The sequence below is a fragment of the Canis lupus genome, chromosome 5 (genome assembly GCF_048164855.1).
Source record: "Canis lupus baileyi chromosome 5, mCanLup2.hap1, whole genome shotgun sequence".
Lineage (NCBI taxonomy): Eukaryota > Metazoa > Chordata > Mammalia > Carnivora > Canidae > Canis > Canis lupus.
The window spans coordinates 73871842-73890738 of NC_132842.1; the positions used below are offsets into that span (position 1 = coordinate 73871842).

Consider the following 18897-nt stretch of genomic DNA (forward strand, 5'->3'; position numbering starts at 1 on the left):
ACACCAGCCATAGCTTGCAGTGACCATGTCAGAGGCCCATGATGGCAGCAGGTGTGCCTGTGGGTGTGTTTGGGGGTGGTGCCATGTTTCTGGGTGTGAAAAAAACAATGACTCAGTGGCTGGCATTATTTGCTCATGGACAGTTCCTGCAGCCATCTAAGATGCCAGGACAGGTGGAAATCAAGAACTGGGAACCAGAGCCAGAGAGGGGAAGGCTGCAGGAGGAAAGCCCACACCCCAATCCCCTGCAGTGCTTGCCCAGCAACAGTCCACCCATCACCCCTCATGGACCGTGGTGGGTGGCAGCGCTTCAAAGGGGAAAGAGGCACTGCTATGAACTTTGGGGAACAGAAGACATGCCCTCAAGCAGTGATACGATGTGTGACCCCTCCAGTCCCACACTCTCCTCTCTTCTCCATGTTTTGAGCCCCGGGAGGCTGCCCTCTGTGGACTGTGTATCAATGGCTCTCTTGTTCTCAACCTTCCTGTTGAGTTCAGGCAATGAGAGGCCCCAGCAGGAGACTGAAAGGAGGAGAATGGGGTGTTTTGTCTGCCTGCTATCTCTCCTCACCCCACCCCCCTGCACCAGGCTGCCATAGTTGGCTGCATCTCTGTCAAAGACCACTGCTCCTGTCAGGGGTGCCCTCCACACAGCTACCCCCTCTGGTCCTGTGCCCTCCCTCCCCCTCCGCCTTCTCCTTCTCCCTGTAAAGGCTCCCCACTCTTGCTAGCCCCAGAGAGCTGCACCCATCCCTTGTTCTCTTTTTAAGCCCACCTGTTTGGAAATAATTTTTTTTAAATCTCTTCCCAGTTTGAGGGTGGCTCATCTGCTGCTGGGGCCCTGACTCACAAACAGGTCCCTATCATCACCAACACAGTCACACACAACCCCCCCCCCCCCCCCGCCAATCCTCATGCTGTCACATTATCACAGATATGCACCACCTTCTCCATGTGACACGGTCTCATGTATGCACCCCCCACCCCCTAGCTTCCTCATCCCACCCTTAACTGGGGCAGACTTCCTAGCCTGGAGCCAGATCAAGGGGAAAGCACTCTGCAAACCAGTCCACAGGGCCAGACTGCTGACCCAAGCTAAACCGAAGCTGCTCAAGGAACTGCCAACTTAAAGAGTCGTGAGAGACACCCACAAAGGAAGGGCAGTAGGGACACTTGGCAAAGTCAACCTCAAAACCACATGCCTTTGTCTCACGTCACTGAAATTTATTCTTCCTGAATGTATAAATCAGGGGACTGATTCAATATACATTCATTTTGCGGAATACAAGTTCTGGGTTGTATGTGAGTAAATGTGCCCCCCGCCCCTTCCCTATATTTTCAGGATATTTGAATAAATATGCTCCTTTTTTTTTTTCATTCAAAACTTTGTTTTGAATGTTTAGGTTGCCACCACCTCTCCCTGAGAATGAGGTGCCCCTCCCCTTGGAGCCAGCAGCGATCATCTTTCTGAGGGGCCCAAAGGCACACCCCTAGGCAGAGAGGGCAAGGACAGTGGAGGAGGGAAACAGATTTCTCAGACCAATATTTCCCCTCAAACAGGCCTCCCAGCATTGTCAGGGTGAGAAGCAATGACATCGACCACAATGGAGACCCCAGCTGCGCTGTGACTTAAGAATGACAACTCTATTTTAAAAGAAAGCCTTTTCATTTTCACACTGGAAATGTTCGCTGCTTTCTTAAATAATCTGATTGCAACTCAGAGGACCTGTTGTAACATTTCCAATCACACAGTGTCAGCCAAAGTCAAATGTGGCTTAGATTACAGGCACCTTCCCCAGAACCGAGCACCTGGCCGCCGTTGAGTGCAAGGCCCCTGTGATGAGAGGATGGTGCCAAGATCATACGGGATCAATTTGTTTAAGGTTGTGGGACGTCTTCCTGGAGGAGGTGCCCAGGAGCAGGAGCAGAATCCAGGAGTCCAGATCCATAGAGTGGAGGCTCTGAGGAGCTGGGAGGAGCTAGAAAGAATCATTTCAAGAGCTTTAATTACCTTCTTCCCGCAGCCACCCAACCCCACCCAAACTCTTCGACATTTGCGTCAAGAGGGACCATTGTGGATAGAAGGTACAGAGCAATATTATGGAACAGGGCTCCACTGGCTCCTGCTCTGGAAGGGATGGGGGCTCCTGGGGTAAGCAGAGGTTCCCTTGGGCCTTGTCCTTGGCTGGGATCCCCACTGGTCTGAGCAGCTGGAATGGAATGTTCCTGGGAAGAAAAGCCTGCCCCTCCACCACCTCTCCCCTTATGGAGTTCCCCAGAGCCCACAGTGGGGGGAGAAGGGGGATTGTTCCAGGGATTCCTGATATGGCGATGCTCTGGGGAAGCAAAGGCCCACACTGCCTGGGGGCTCTGTCCTGGCAGCCTCTACTGGGCTAGGTAGATTGGATCTATCAAACATTTATGAATCTCCACCATGTGCCATTCAATAGTCAGGAGTTATCTCCTCTCCAGCTCCCCAATAAAACATACACATACACATGAAACTGGGAAGTCATTTGCCCTAGGTCTTTCAGCTGAGAAATTACAGGCAAACACTGAACCCCAGATCTGTCTTATTCCAAACTAGGGGCGCTTCCTGCCCCCACCATGGAGCCTGTCATCCTCCTCCTCTGCCATCCCAGGCTGTTTGCTCTCCTGGGCACCCAACATTCTAACTAGGTGTACAGAGAGAGGAGGTAACCCTCCAAGGCAAGCCCAGGCCCTGAGCATCGTTGGCTGGCCCTTGCCTGAAGCAAAGTGTGCTGACTCAGCCTGACTCACCCCCTCCCCGAGCCCAGACAACCAGGGTGGGGAGCCAACTTCTAGGGGTGTGCCCAGACCTTGGTGGTGGTGATGGGGTGGGGGGGATGTACTTTCTGCCACCCTCCCAGCATCTCATCACATCCTTCCCAGATCTGAGGTTCAGGGGTCACGGTACTCAGACTTAAAGAGTAAGAGCCCAGAAACCCCCTCAAATGGAGCCCTTGTTAGCCTGATAAATGAAAAGCCACGTAGACTAATGTTTAAAGGACCTCTTATTTACAGGCTCTATATCCTTGAGCAAGTCATCTGCCCTCCCTGATCCTTAGTTTCCTCATCCATGAACATGAGGATAATAACCCCTACTTTGCAGAGTAGCTGGGAGGATTATAAGAGATAAAGGGTGTGAAGTGCTCAGCACAGTGCCTAGCGTGGAGGTGATTAATATATTTCAGAACCAAGGAACTTGGCCAGGGTTTGGACTAATGGAAGTTCCAGGACTAGTAGAGGAAGAAATAGGCTGGGGATCTCCCAGCTTTCCCAAATGCCTCCTCCCCCGGGCTGTAAAGCAGGGAGCCTCTCATTAATCTGAGAAGCCTGGCTATTGGGTTTTCTCTAGGGACCCAGCAGGTGGGAATAGGGGGGCAGGGAAGCCTCCTAGAGACTGCCTACTACAGGCTTGGAAGCACCTTGGTCATGATGACCTGTTGTTTAAGCCTAGTTTCTAGGAAGCCTCCCTGGTCCCCAGGTGGCTGAAGAATGGGATGTTCTGATCAATGATCGGTGTAACAAATCTGTGAGGAGCGAAAAAGACTACAGCCTTTCACTCAGACGGTGACTGCCAACCAGGGCGACCTTTTTCCAGGAAAGTCTTTCCTCGTGAACCTGTTTCTTGAGGTCCGAGCCCCGGCCCAACCACATGCCCAACCTTACGCCCCTTCTCCGAATGACCGCCATACCCGCTCGTTCTGACAGACCTTAAAACCCAAGACCTGCGTGAAGGAAGGCTCTGCGTGACGGGAGGGGGCTGGTCGGGGGAGGGGACCCTGGGGAACCTAGCTTGCTCCAGGCCACGCCCCCACTCCCCGGGAAGCAGCCCCACACTGCCCTCTGGTGGCGCCGCCCAGAGACGCCTTCGCTTGGTTAGGGCCCTCCAAAAGAGGAAAAGGCTTATCCAAGGGGAGGGGCAAGTTTAAATTAGAACCCTGAACTTTCTCCCAGCCCTAAGCACTGGCCTGAAGAAGGGCTCCTGTTCTTATCTCCCTTTGCTGAAATCCCAGATTCACTGCTGGCCATCGATATTCTCAAGATTCCCAGGGCTGTGGCCATCAACAAGGTGTTGAGGAAGGGCACCCAGGTGGCTCAGTTGAGCGTCTGCCTTCAGCTCAGGCTCAGGTCATGATCCCAGGGCCCTGAAATCGAGCTCCACAGCGAGATCCCTGCTCAGTGGGGAGCCTGCTTCTCCCGCTCCCTCTGCCCCTCCTCTCTGCTCATGCTCTCTGTCTCTCTCTCTCTCTCTCTCTCTCAAAATTTTTTTAAAGTGTTCAAGAAGCTGGGAAGGGGGTGGGGGATGCTGTGTCAGTCACCAGACCAGAGGCTATAGTTATTTGTGAAGGCTTCCAACAACACAAATTGCCCAGTCCCAGAGGGACCCCTGGGATAGTTACCACCAGGGATGGTTGCCTCGAGGAGAGCTGGGAGACACCAACCCTTAAAAGCAGAGACCCTCCGAATCAGTGTTCCTTCTTGAGCCCCTGGACTGATTACACTGAGGAAAAAATGGAGCCTCCCAGACGGGGTTGGGTGGGCCAGACAGGGGTGGGGAAGTGGCTTTTATTAGCTGGCTGGGGAATAGTGGGCAGAGCACTGAATCATGAGTTCAAGTCACTGAACACTGTATGCCTGGGCCAAGGCCCTTGGTGAGAGGCAGTGGGACATCTGGCAGGGGGGAGGGGGACAGAGCTGCCTGTGACACTAGGACCAATCACCATCTCCCACAGACATGCATCACTTTCTCAGCAAGAGCCATCTCTAATTCCTCCCTCCCCACCTCCTCCAAATCGGGACAAAGCTGATGACCAATAAATCCCAGAGAAAGGCAACATCGTCATGGCACAGAGCACTTTACACCATTAGCTAAAAGCTTCTCTGGACCAAATGCCTCTCTCCTGTACAACACAGAAAATGAACAGTGCTGGCTGCAGCCCAGTGCTGCAGCTTGAGCTCCTCACTGTCACCTCCAAGAAGTCCTTGTCCTCTCTGGGCCTCTAGACCCCAAATGAACTAAGTAGCTTCAGAAGGTTCTACTTTTCCACGGAGGCCAGAGGATCCCAGGGACCCTCACTGCTCTCCTGGCTCCCACACTAAGACTCCCTGAGACTGCCTCCTGGACTTCCCTTCCCTATAAGAATGGGTTTGGAAAGGCCTGGTTGTCAGAAAGCAGCCCTAAAGTTTGGTACCTGAGGAGAGAGAGAGGAAGTGCTGATGAGACTTCAGGTTAGGGCCCCTGGGGCTCTGCCTTTCAGAACAATGCACCTGACCCTCAAGACTCTAGGATTAAACCAGATTCCTGTGACTCTGAAGTTCTCATTCTACCCTCTCTTCCCTATTCCCAAGCCCTGACATGAGGAAGGACAGCTGTGTACAGAGAGGGACTGAGGAAACCGGCCCAAAGAGGAGGCAGAGTTGTTCTAGGTCACACAGCAGACGGGCTGCACACCAGCTCTCTGGAGCCCCTGCCCCTGGGCAGGGAGGAGACACTATGGGAAGGACACACACAGGCCTAGGACCTAGTTCTGTCCAGTCGTGACATGTGACCTTGCCACTCCATAAAATGAGTACTTTAAAAAGTAGCTCCTAGCTCCACCAGCAACAGCACTGCCTGTTTCTAGGTGTGATTTTAAAAAAATAAAGCATTCCTCCATCACTTGAGGTGGGGGAGAAGAAAGACCTCTGCCCTGTGTTAACCTCACTACAGCCCTTCCCAGAGGTGAGGATAAGCACTTCACAGACGGAAAAGGGAGGTTGAAGTCCAATCAGCCGATGAGCAGCAAAGCAGCAGCCTGGCCATTTAAGGCTGGGAGGATGGGGAGGGGGTCGAGTAGGGGCCGGTGGTTCCTGAAGGGCATGTGGACAGGAAGAGAAGTCAATCTCATTTCAGGTCTGGCCCTTTAAGGCCCCCCTTTCTAGAAGCAGATGACATACCTGCCCCCTTGGGGCCTGTTAAAGGATGGAACCTGGCTCCATTCCTGGCAGAGCCATCTTAGAGACAGGTTAGGAGCGGGCCCCTAGGAGAGCAGGTGCAGCGTCAGGCAGTTACCAAACACCCTACCCTGGTTATCTACGTCAGGAGGTACGCTCGGCAAAACTGCTTGAGAGCGTGAGAAAAGATCTGCCTCCTAGAAGTGGAAGGGCCTAAGTATGATGGAAACAAATCCTCAACTTCTCTGGGATTCCATCCCCTCAAATGGGAAACAGGGGCTTAGGGAGAGAACTCGGGGGTACGTCGCTGGCCCAACCCCTACCCCATCCCGGGACCTCATTATTCTGTCCTCCCCAAGGTGTGGAGCTGGGCAGTTCCAGAAAGCAGCAGTCTCAAGGGCAAGACTCTCCTGACAGCCACAAGGGACCCAGGAAAGGCAACGCGGGCGGGGGGCTGGGGGCGGGGGGGGGGGGGAGGCCTGCGTCAGTGCCGCAGGCTCCAACTGGGAAAAAGTTTGCCGGCAAGCCCCTCCCGGAACCTGAGCATCTTCAGTTTATCCAGCTCTACAATGGGGACGTTCTGCAACCACCTCACTCCCCGGGAGGGCTGGGAGAGGCAGAAACAAAGTGGCCGGCTCCATCGGGGACCCGGAGGCCTCCAGAGGCCCCAGGGAAGGGGGACTCGCCGCCCCGCCCGCCCCCTCAGACGCGCCCGCCGCTGAGACCGCACCTCAGCCTCCTTCACTGGGCCCCCGGCCCCCGACTGTCTCTTCCCGGGGTCTGTCAGCTCGTCCTCGCCGGCGACGCCGTCCATCCGTCGGTCGGCACCTCCGCGACGGCCTGTCGGGGGGCCTGGGGTCCCGGCGCCGAGGTCAGCGCTGGGGGGAGGCGGGGCCGCGGGGCGGGCTGCGGCGGAAGGGCGAGTCGGGTTCCGGGCCGTGGCCCCGCCGCAGGCGCCCGGCGCCCCAGGGCACGCAGCCACCCAGGCCCAGGGCCGAGGCGAGCAGCGCGGGCGGGCGGCCGCGGCGGCCGCGGCGCTGGCCCTTCTTGAGGCGCGAGCCGTGCGCCGCCAGGTAGAGCTCGGCCTGCGCCACGCCGCCGCTGAGGCGGCCCAGGCTCTCGGCGCGGTGCGCGAGGCGCAGCTCGGCCGCCAGGAAGACGCGGTGCAGCTGCAGCACCCGGCTCTCCAGCTCCGACACCAGGCGCCGGCGGCCCTCCACCTCCAGCAGTCGCCGCCGCGCTTCGGCCAGCTCCAGCGCGCGGCCCCCCGCCCCCGCCGCCGCCGCCGCGCCCCCTGCCGGCCCGGTGCCCCCGGCGCCCCCGTTAGCGCCCTGGCGCCAGCGCTGCAGCTCCTGCCCGTCCGCCGGGGCCGCGTCGGCCGGCGACGAGACCTGAGCCGGGGTCGGAGTCAAGGTCGGAGTTGGGGGCGGGGGCTGAGGGGACGACAGGAGCTCCCGGGGCGGCGGCGGCGGGGACCCGGGTTCCGCGGTCCCTTCCTGGGCCCCCGGGCCGCAGGCGCTGATGCGGCAGCCCGGCATCCCCCGCCCCCCGGCGGCCTGCAGCGGTCGGTCCGCGGGTCTGGCCAGCTGCCCCCCGCGAGGGGGAAGACCGACGCCGCGCGCGCGAGAGAGATGCCGCGGCAGCCCCCGCGCCGGCCGCGGGCGAGTTTTATAGCGCACGGGGCGGGGCGATGGGCGGAACAGCCAATCAGAGACTGGCATCCCCGAACCCGCCTCCCCGGCCCCGCCTGCTCAGGACCCTGCCCAAACCCCTCGGGCCCTGGTCCTACGTCCGGCTCTGCCCTGCTGGGGCATCCGATCCCCATCCACCTCCCCCAAAATTTGGGGTGAAAGAGGACCGCATCTTCTCTGCTCTGGTCCCTGAGGCATAAGCTCTGGTAACTGGTGCTTAGAAATCATGGACTCCAGTCCGCTCGCGGCGAAGGGTGAGGCCGAGGGCGGGGATTCTTGAGGCCACACCGTGTGCGGGTGAGAGTCTGGACTAGAACTCAGGAGACTTGACTCCTTGCGCAGTGCTCCTTCCCGTACCGCACCGCCTAATGCGTTCTGCCTGGTCTGGACCACCAGTCTCGCCAGGACCCCTTCTCTAATCTCCCTGGTCAGTGGCGAGGTAAATGTAGAGGAGTGGCTGGCGTCCTGGTGGGGATCTGGCCCTGTTGGTTCCCCGCCAAGGAAGTCCTTGGCTTGCAGAACAACCTACAGCGCACCCGCTGAGCCTGGCATGGCTTTCACAAAGGAGCCCCAGGCCCCATGGTGTGCAAAATTCTTTCTGTGTCCTTGCTCCTGTTTGCTCCTCCCAAAATATAGATATCCCCACACCTAGAAACAGAGGAGGAAACAGACCCAGAAGGTGCAGTGGTACCTTGCCCAAGGTTCTGTTGCAGGTCAGTGGCTGAATCTGGACCACTGAATGAGACCAGGTGGGCCATTCATGCCCTCTGGGAGCTCAGATACCTGGGTCTCTCGTCATTGAGGGACCCTCCTTAAATGTGACTTTAGTCATCTTGGCAAAATGATAAGACTGAGCCCCACTGGGCAGCCCCGGTGGCGCAGCGGTTTAGCGCCGCCTGCAGCCCAGGGCGAGATCCTGGAGACTCTGGATCGAGTCCCACGTTGGGCTCCCTGCATGGAGCCTGCTTCTCCCTCTGCCTGTCTCTGCCTCTCTCTCTCTGTCTCTATGAATAAATAAATGATATCTTTTAAAAAAATGTTAAAAAAAAAAAAGAAAAAGAAAAAGACTGAGCCCTGCCCATTTTTCCTTGGAGAAGAAGTGACCCTGCTTTATTGCCTCCAAACACTCAGACACCATGGCCCTGCCTCAGTTTCCATACATTTGAAGGTGCCATGAGAGATGAGAGATATCTGTTGTGGGCGGGGGCAGGGACTGGAGGCCAGAGACCAGTTCTAAAACTGATTGGGAAGAAACCCAGCAAATCCATCTCAGGAGGACTTGCCAAAAATGTGTAGCCAGTGTGCCAACTGCCTCAGCCTGAAGAGGAGGCTGATGGGGAAGCTGCACTCACTTGGTGAGGAGGAGGGCTTCATGGGGAGGAGGACTAGGGAGGATTGCCCCCCACCATGTTCTCTAAGTGCTCTCAGGTACCTTAGACTGATTGATGGGGACTCATGGGTGAGAAAGTTTGGCTCAAAGGGGCTAAACTTTGAGAGGGGAGTGGTCCATGACGGTGTACCAGGCTCATGAGGAAGAGGGAGGAGGAGTTGGAAGGAGTGAGGAGGGTGTTCAGTGACCCGGCTCAGTGGAGGCGGAGGCAAGGGCTCAGTGAGGGCAAGAAAAAGGGTCCAGTGAACATGATGGGCTCAATGGTGGGAGAGGACTAGTGGGTGCACTGGTGCCAGAAGAGGCTCACAGAGTGAGAAGGGAGCATGAGTGAGGGGGATGGGGGCTCAGGGAGTCAGAGGAGCTCCATGGGGTTGATGGAGGCTCAACAAGGAGGAATGTCCTGCTAAAAGGTGTCCTTACTTGGAATTGAAAAATCATGGTCGAGCTTGTTTAGAATGTAGGAGCCCCTTTCTCCTTCCTTGCTTCCTTGCTTCCTTCCTTCTTTCTCCCATTCAATAAATTTGAGGGGCATCTGGGTGGTTCAGTGGATTAAGCGTCTGCCTTTCAGCTCACGTCATGATCCCAGAGTCCTGGGATCATCCCCTTCAGGCTCCTCGCTTAGCAGGAAGTCTGTTTCTCCCTCTACCCACCCCCACCCCACTTTGAGCTCTCTCTCACTCTCTCTCGTAAATAAATAAATCTTTTAAAAAATTTGATCATTATCTCCTTGTTGGGCTCGCTGGTGCAGGTACCGCAATGATCAGCTGGGGCTCTGCCCTTAGGGTCTAGTGGGGGGGACATAGCCAGATGATGGCATTTCAGTGCGATATCTACTGGGATGGAGGGAACACTGAGGCTATGAGGACCTAGAACAGACACGGAGCCCAGCTGGGTGGGAAAGGGTTCAGGAGAGTTCCCTGCAGGAGATGATATTTAAACTGAGACCTGAAGGATGAATCAAATTGAGTGATGCACAGATGGGGGTGGGGAGGACAGGAAGGGAAGACTACTCAGGATGGGAACACTATGTGCACAGGACCAGATGTGAGAGACGTTTGGCATCTACTATCTTCCGTCCCAGCTTCCCTTTTTTTGCCCCCCCTCCCGGCTTCCTTAATTGGCCTGCACTCCCATTCCTGGGAGTGGACAGGGGCCACTGCTAACCACCTCTAAGGACACAGCCAGCCTGGCAAACACAACATTTGGAATTACGGAATTTTTTTTTTTTTTTGAGAAAGTGAAAGCAAGAGAGAACACAGAGGGAGGCAGGAAAGCAGGAGCCCGATGATGATGATGATGATGATGATGATGATGATGATGATGTGATTCGGGGCTTGATCCCAGGACCCTAGGATCATGACCTGAGACAAAGGCAGACGCTCAACTTACTGAGCCACCCAGGCACCTGGAACACATTTATAAATTGTAATGATTATTGGCATTTCTGATCTTTATAAAAGTTATACATTCCTTTTGTAGACGAGATGAGAAACAAAGAACACATTAAAATATTTTGAAGCAATAGGGAGGGAGGGGAAAGGCATCCGAAATTAGAGAGACTGCAGTCTGAATCAAAGCTCAGTCCATTCCTAGCTGTGCAACCCTAACAAAAGCACTTTTTCTCTGTGAACTTCAGTGTCTAGGGAATGGAATTACCAATACCCACAGCACAGACAAGGACACAGATGCAAGGGTTTGTCCAAGGTCCCACGAGCTGGTTGTATCTGTCTGTGGTCTGAGTCAGAGACCAGAAAGAGAAGAGGCAGCCCGGGGAATACAGAGTCCTATCCATTATATGCATGCTTCTCCCAGGACAGAAGCCAGTGGAGAAAGACAGAGCCTGACAGAGGCTATGGCCCAAAGCAGGATCCCCCTCCATCAGCTGAGAATGGGGTGGGGCAGGAGGTCAAGGCCAGAGAAGTCTGCTTCCCTCCCAGCCTAAAAGATTCCAGGCCTTGCCAAGAAATGTAACCCCTCCTTTTCAGTCTCTTCCTGGCAACCTGGCCTGGATGTGATATCAGTTTAATAATTTAGCAGATGCAGACAAAGATAGCAGCTCTGAAAATAACCCAGCTAGGCCCCAGCCTCCATCTCCTCTTTCCTCAAACTCCCCTGCCCTCCCCACAAGGTTTCCGGTTGCCCCATACCTGTCAGTGCCGCTGCCTGCCAGTGAGCACGTGAATCTACACCTCCTCCTCCACCTCCTCCCTCCTCCTCACCTCTTTCTCTCCATCCTCATGTTAAGAGCTTTCATATTAATTAGAGCTTACAGGAATCTTGGGTGTAAGTCCCATCATTCCTAGTCTCTGTTCCCATAATGATAAAATGAGGCCTTTGAATTCCTAGATGTAGCATGAACAAAATGTTTGGAGGGTGGCAATTATTTAGAGAGAGGACTGGACATCTTTCTCAGGAAGTCACAACTTGCAGGGTCAGTTCTGCTTAAGCCAACTGCACCGCAACCCACCAAGCCGCTCCATCTGGAGAGCTCACAGATATCCTTGTTTTTTATTTCTCTCATGACGAGAATTTTGCCCCAGTTTGTATTTCTAGAATAAAAGGCTATGACTTGTGTTCACAGTGGATGCAGCAGGTCCACATGCATTTGGTGCTCCATCACGTTTCCTTTTTTTTTTTTTTTAAGAGACTTTATTTATTTATTCATGAGAAGACACACAGAGAGAGGCAGAGACACAGGCAGAGGGAAAAGCAGGCTCCCCATGAGGAGCCTGATGTGAGACTTGATTCCAGGACCCCGGGATCACGACCTGAGCCAAAGGCAGATGCTCAACCACTGAGCCACCCAGGAATCCCACCCATCACATTTCTGCAAGTAGAAATGTTACTTCCCTGTGGGAAGAGCAATACCTCTCTCTCCTTGAAATTTTGCTCAAATCACTCCATTTTTATGGGTCTCAATTTCCACATCTCTAAAGTGGCCAGGTGTCAAAGGGTGAGTAGAACAAAGACTCCATGATGTCTATCTAGATCGTAAGCTCCAAGAGGAGTGAGAGTGCATCTGTTTTCATGCATTCATTCAACAGCATCATCAAGCACTCACTATGGACCAGCCACTGTGCAAGGTACATGGCAGTAAATAAAAGAAGCACAATCCCCGTTCCCCCAAAGTTTATGTTTCAGAATCAAATAATTGAGCCCTCCCAAAAAATAAAAAATAAAAAAAATAATTGAGCCCTAAGAAGTGTGCCATGAAGAAAATACCTGCTAATATTTATTTAGTGGTTACTCTGCCAGGTACAGATCCTGTGAGGCACTATTATTAGCACACTCCATTTTACAGATGAAGAAACTGAAGAACAGACTGAGTAAATGTGACTGAGATCACATGGCCAAGGAATAACCAAGCGAGGATTCAACCCAGACAGTTGCCCTGCAGAATCTATTTTCAACCATGATGCTATCTATAGTGCTTCCCTAGAAATCATGAACAAGGAATCACCTGGTGACATGATAGAGGAGTCAGGGAGGTGACAGTTAAAATGAGACCTGAGAGATGATCAGGAGTCAGTCATGTGGAATCAGGGAGAGAGATTTCCTAGCAGAAAAAAAGTACTATGTGCAAAGGTCCTGAGACAGAAAGATCAGTGTGCTTGGTGCCTGATAAGCCAATAGGAGAATGGGGAGAGGTGAGATCAGAAGAGCAGGTTGGACCTGGAGGTCTGGGCAAGGATTAGGATTTTACTCTAGGTTCAGGGGAAGCCTGTGAAAGGTTTAAGTGGGGATCAACATGATCTGATTGGTTTTTAAAAGATTGTGCTGTTTGCTGTATTGAGAGTGACCTGCAAGGGAGCAAGAGTTGGATGAGGGAGATCAGTTAGGAGATTACTGCAGTAATCCAGCTGAGAGGATGTGGCTAGGCCAGGAGTAATGGCAGGAGGGGGAGGTGCGGGTGGATATGAGCTTTATTTGGAGGTGAACTGAGAGCCCTCATGGATGGATTAGTGGGGGTGGGAGAGGGCGGGGGCAGGGAATGCCCTCCGGGTTTGTGGGTAGGGCACCAGCATGGATTCTGATGCCCTTGATGAGATGGAAAAGATGGGTTTCAAGGAGAAATCAAGGCCAAAGGGTCTTTTTCTTTTTCTCCCCCCTAAATGTTCATTTGCTTTGGTACAAAAATAAGAACAAAAGGGGTCTATGGTAATAGCCCATTATATCTTCCCATTTTTTAGTCCAGTTAAGAAATATATTTTACAGGAGATATGCACACAGTTTCAAAGGTGAAATATTATTTGAAATAAGTGACATTGACATAGCATTCAGAGAATATGGTTTGAGTTACTGTGCACTGGAAAGTGGAAATACAACTTGTAAAATCGTGTTCATTAAGTATCAATCTAATGTAGAAAGGGAAAACTCAAAAAAAATACAGAGAGGAAAAATATATTTCTAGTAAAGGTCTACACACATAGGGGATAGGTATACATTTGGAAAGAAGTTTGGTTTGGACACATTTTGGAAATTATTTTCTGATTTTCTTTTTTTTTTTTTTAAGATTTTTTATTTATTTATTCCTAGAGGCAGAGAGAGAGAGAGAGAGGCAGAGACACAGGCAGAGGGAGAAGCAGGCACCATACAGAGAGCCTGGTGTGGGACTCCATCCCGGGTCTCCAGGATCACCCTCTGGGCTGCAGGCGACGCTAAACCGCTGAGCCACCGGAGCTGCCCTATTTTCTGATTTTCTTCTCTATTCTCAATACCCTAGTCACAGAATACTTCACTTCTGACACTTTTGGTCACCAAATGTGTGTGTGTGTGTGTGTGTGTGTGTGTGTGTGTTTCCCACACCAACCAATCCGGCAACACCAGCTGGGTATCCTACATTTCAATTCAATTCTGGCATTAGCTGGAGTTAATGAAGACTGCACAGGACAGGGCTCATTCCCACAAGACTGCTCTCCACTTCAGACCCTACTTGCAAGTTGTAGGCCCTTAAGTTACCCAAAACTTCTGTCTGACTTGGCAAATCAGAGTTTCCCAGGAGCCATTCCTTGGATTCAGTCATTTGCTAGAATAGCTCACAGAACTAAGGGTAACGTTTATCTTTACCAATTCATTATATAATAAAAGATGTGATAAAAGATACAAATGAAGGGTGCCGGGTGGCTCATTTGGTTAAGTGTCTGCCTTCAGCTCAGGTCATGAATACAAGATCCTGAGATCGAGCCCCATGTCAGGCACCCTGCTCAGTGGGGAGCCTGCTTCTTCCTCTCTTCCCCACTCATGCTCTCTCTTGCTCTCTCGTTTACTATCTCTGTCTCTCTCAATAATAAATAAAATCTTTTTTAAAAAAAGATATAAATGAACAATCAGAAGAAGAGATACATAGGGCGAGATCCAAAGGGCTCCAAGCACAGGAGCTTCTGTCTCCAGGGAATTAGGGTGTACCACCCTCCAAGCATGTATATGTTTTCACCAATCCAAAGGCTCTCCAAAACTAATACTTGGTAAATTTTTATGGAGGCTTCATGACATAGGCATGATCAATTCTTTTTATTTATTTATTTATTTATTTATTTTTTTATCAATTCTTTTTAAAAGATTTTATTTATTTACATGAAGGGGAAAAGCATGTCCAGGGAGAGGGGCAGAAAGAAAGGGAGAGGGACAAGCAGACTCCCCGCTGAGCACAGAGCCTGACGCTCCATTCCAGGACCTGAGATCATGACCTGAGCTGAAGTCAGATGCTTAACTGACTGAGCCATCCAGGCGCCCTGGGCATAATCAATTATTAATTCAATCTCCTATTAATTCAATCTCCAGTTTCTCTCCCCTTTCCAGAGGATGGGGCTGAAAGTTTCAAGCTTCTAATCATGGCTTGATCTTTCTGGTGACCAGCCCCCATTCTGAAGATATCCAGGAGCCCATTAAGAGTCACCTCATTAAAGCAAAAGATGCTCCTATGACCCAGGAAACTCCAAGGGATCTACGAGATCTGTGTCAGGAACTGGGGTCAAAGACTGAATATTGGAGGAAAAGAATGCTCCTTATGCTTTTATCACTTGGGAAATTACAAGGATTTTAGGACCCCTGTACCAGGAACCAGTGGCAGAGACCTATATATTTTTTTTCTATTATTTCATAACACCCAAACTGGATATCCATGGTAGGTAGGCAGGTGTATAGATGCATCTGGAAGTCAGCACTGGAGAGTCAGGGCTGGAGACTTAAATTTGCCATCAACATATAGATGGCACTTAAAGACATGGGGCAGGATGAATGGTCTTGGGAGAAAGTGCTGATAGAGAGGAGAAGCAGAGGCCTGAGTCAGGATAATGGTGAGGAGTGAGCCATGGAGCCTGAGCAGGAGCGGCTGGTGATAAAAAGGGAAAATAAAAAAGTGGCTGAATAAATTGAGAGTGAGGAAGTACTCACAGCAAATGTAGACCACTTTTCTGCTCTTCTGTGAAGTTTTGTTTTGAAAGCAAACAGAGAAGTGGGGTGGTAGCAGGCAAGAAACTGGGGTTGAACAGGAGTTCTGTAAGCTACAAGGAGCACCTTGATACGCTGATGGGATTGATCCAGTGGAGAAGGGAATCTAGCTGCCTGGCATCAACCCCAGGTGGGAGATGCTTAAGAAAGTAAGAGAAGATGGCTTTCTCACAAGCTCATTCCTGCCCAAAGCCTTTATTAGGCGCTTAACTCTGTGCTCTACACGCTAGAACATAGCAGTGATCGAGAGGTGCCAGGTCCCTGCTCTCTGAGCACTCTCAGTGCAGAAGGAAAGAAGGAGGCCACAAGGAATCAATACAAATATTTCAGATTGGGTTACCTGTGTGCTTTGAAGGAAGTAAACAGGGTGATGGACCGGAAGTAACCAAGAAGACGTACTGTAGATCAAGAAGTCAAGGATGATGGATTAGGGAGCTATGGTTTTTGCCTTCCCATCATTCATCTATCCTACTTTTGACAATAACACCTTTATGTTTCGGGGGGCACCACTTCTCCGACAAGCTCAATGCATGTTTTTTGTGGGATTGACCCCAGCCTATCTCCAGAATGGACCTGTGATTCTGGCCTGGCCAACAAAATTCAATCCTAGGACATTTGTTAGAACTCCTGGGAAAGAGAGACTTTTTTTACCTGGGAATTCTTGGCTACATAGATTATGAACTGGGAGCTGCAGGCAGTCCTCTTGCTAACCACAAAGGAAGTACCTGCCTGGTGCCTGGCAGGAGACCCCAGAAACAGAGACCTCATGAGTGGAAAAATCACATGAGCCCCTGATTCTAGCTATACCTGAAGGTGGTACTCCCCTTGGACTCTTCAGTTAAGTGATTTTTTTTTTCTTTTCCCTGAAGCTGTTTTGAGCTGGGTTTTCTTTCATTTATAATTGAACAAATCCTGATTGATGAAGAAGGCTTAAAAGATGGAAAGGGGGGAAAAATGAAAAATTTAAAAAAATTAAAAAGATGGAAAGGAGCCAGGCTTAGAAGTGCTGGGGAGAAAAAATCCAGGTGGAAGGAGCAGAAAGTGTGAGATTCTCTGCAGAAGAGAGTTTGGCACATTTGAGGAATACAAAGGAGGCAAGTGAAGCTGGGTGTGGAATAATGAGCTGTGGTGTGGAATGAAATGGGATAGAACCACTGGAAGAAAGTTCCATTTCTAGCAAAATGACAGAAAGGGGAGCAGAGAAACACTTCCCCATGTACAGTATTTAAAAAACAATGGATACATTTTTAAAATTATTTTTTGTAAAGCATTGATGAACTGACCACAAAGTAAGGGAAATAACAGAGGCCAGAAATGACAAGAAAGGACAGTTCCTCAGGAATAAAAGAGTCTTGTAGCTGGTGTTTGCCCTAAAGGCATCTATTGAACCCCAAGGCCTGGTCTAAATGTTTTACTTCAACACGTAAGACATTTTACAATAGGATTCAGTATGCAGACAAGAGATTCATAAGCAGTACTCACCCTAATTACATGTGAGACACATTTCTTTTTCCTAGACTAGTTTATTCTGTGTTAATCTATTTCTTTTCTTTTCTTTTCTTTTCTTTTCTTTTCTTTTCTTTTTTTTTTTTTTTTAAGTGCTGGTTGGAGTGCCTGGCTGGCTCAGTCGGGGAAGCATGTGACTCTCAATCTCAGGGTTGTGAGTTTGAGCCCAATTGTATGTAGAGATTACTTAAAAACAAAATCTTAAAAAAATATATAAGAGCTAGTTGAGTTCCATTAAATGATGTAGTGCCAGGAGCTGCAGAGCCTTCTATCTGGAAAGGGAGAGTGAAGTTGTAATCAAATTCCAAGTTGCAATCAGGAAGCATTCAAAGAAAAAGACCCTTTGAGGCCCCAGCATGTTATTGGATTTTTCTTTTCTAGGGAGTTAAAATTTGGTCCTACGGAGTTTTAAATGCCTATTAGACAGAGATATTCAAGTGGAAATTTTGAGCAAATGCATTGAATTTGCATGTCTGGAGCTCAAGAGAGAGAGGAGTAGGCTACAGATGTGAATTCCAAATTCACAGGACATAGGCAATATTTATTGGGACCATGGGATGAAGAAGGGAGAGAGGCCTAAGGACTGAGTCTATGCACTCAGTTGGCAAGCAACCGTTTCTCCTTTCCCATCCTGTTGCCAGAAATGGGGATGTGATGGGTGTCATCCAGGACCTTATGACAAGGACCTGACTCTGGGGATAGTAGAACAGTGGGTGGGTCAACTTCCAGCTGAATCTAATTCTGAACTGATACAGGAACAAAAACTGAAACATTCCTGGGAAGACTGATTGAGAAAGAAAAGGAAGGTGGCACAATTAAACAGTGTTGGGCTTGAAAAACAGACTACAGAACTACAGCAGTAGACGAAATTTAAAGGATAACAGAACATTACAGACAATTTGATGACAACCAACTTAAAGGTAAAATCAGCAAATTCCTGGGAAAATAAAAATTTATTTCAAAAACAGTCAAGGACAGGGCGCCTGGGTGGCTCAGTCAGTGGAGTGTCTGGCTCTTGATTTTGGCTCAGGTCACAATCTCAGGATCCTAGGATAGAGCACCACGCTCGGTGGGGAGTCTGCTTAAGATTTTCTCTCCCATTCCCTCTGCCCCTCCCCCTGCTCTGCTCCTTCTCTTTCTCTCTCTCTCTCTAAAAATAATAAATCTTTTTTTAAAACAGTCAAGGGGGCAGCCTGGGTGGCTCAGCGGTTTAGCGCCACCTTCGGCCTGGGGTGTGATCCTAGAGACCTGGGATCCAGTCCCATGTCGGGCTCCCTGCATGGAGCCTGCTTCTCCCTCTGCCTGTGTCTGTGCCTCTCTCTCTCTCTCTCTCTCTCTCTCATGAATAAATAAAGAAATCTTTTAAAATAATAATAATAAATAAATAAAAATAAATAAAACAGTCAAGGACGAAGGAAAAATTACAGAGCAATGTTACTTAAGAATATAGATGTTAATGCCCACAATGAAATATCAGCAAACTCAATCTAGCAATGTATTCAAAAGGTAATAAATACATCATGACCAAGTTGAGCTTATTCTAGGATTCAACATTAGAAAATCTACTGGTGGAATTAATCATATTAGCATGCTAGTTGAGAAAAACCACTAGTAAATATTTCAATTTATACAGAAAATGTATTGATAATTCAACAATACTTATGTTAAAAATTCTTAGCCAATTAAGTATAAAGCACTGTTAACCCATTCATTCAATTATCTCTGATTTTAAAAGAAATTAAAACATTTTTATGGGCTTCTAGAAGTATCATGGGTCCTAGGTGCTGTGCCCAATGGGTCAATCAGCCCAAATGATTAACACCAGGGTGCCTGGGTGGCTCAGTGGTTGAGCATCTGCCTTTGGCTTAGGTCGTGCACGATCCTGGGGTTCTGGGATCA

The 18897-nt window shown here is 50.3% G+C and overlaps 1 protein-coding gene across 1 annotated transcript; it reads right to left on the bottom strand.

Moving 5' to 3' along the window:
* Positions 1-1203: 1203 nt before the first annotated feature.
* On the bottom strand, positions 1204-7627 carry TRNP1 (TMF1 regulated nuclear protein 1). Its single transcript, XM_072827613.1, has 2 exons — positions 6692-7627; positions 1204-1979 (listed from the first exon to the last, which is right to left on the bottom strand). Exon 1 carries the CDS (start codon positions 7497-7499, stop codon positions 6834-6836), a length of 666 nt encoding a protein of 221 aa, XP_072683714.1. The 5' UTR covers positions 7500-7627; the 3' UTR covers positions 1204-1979; positions 6692-6833.
* Between the last annotated feature and the right edge of the window lie 11270 nt (positions 7628-18897).

Coding starts and splice junctions, on each gene's coding strand:
- TRNP1 (XM_072827613.1), bottom strand. CDS start 7,499: ATGCCGGGCTGCCGCATCAGCGCCTGCGGCCCGGGGGCCCAGGAAGGG.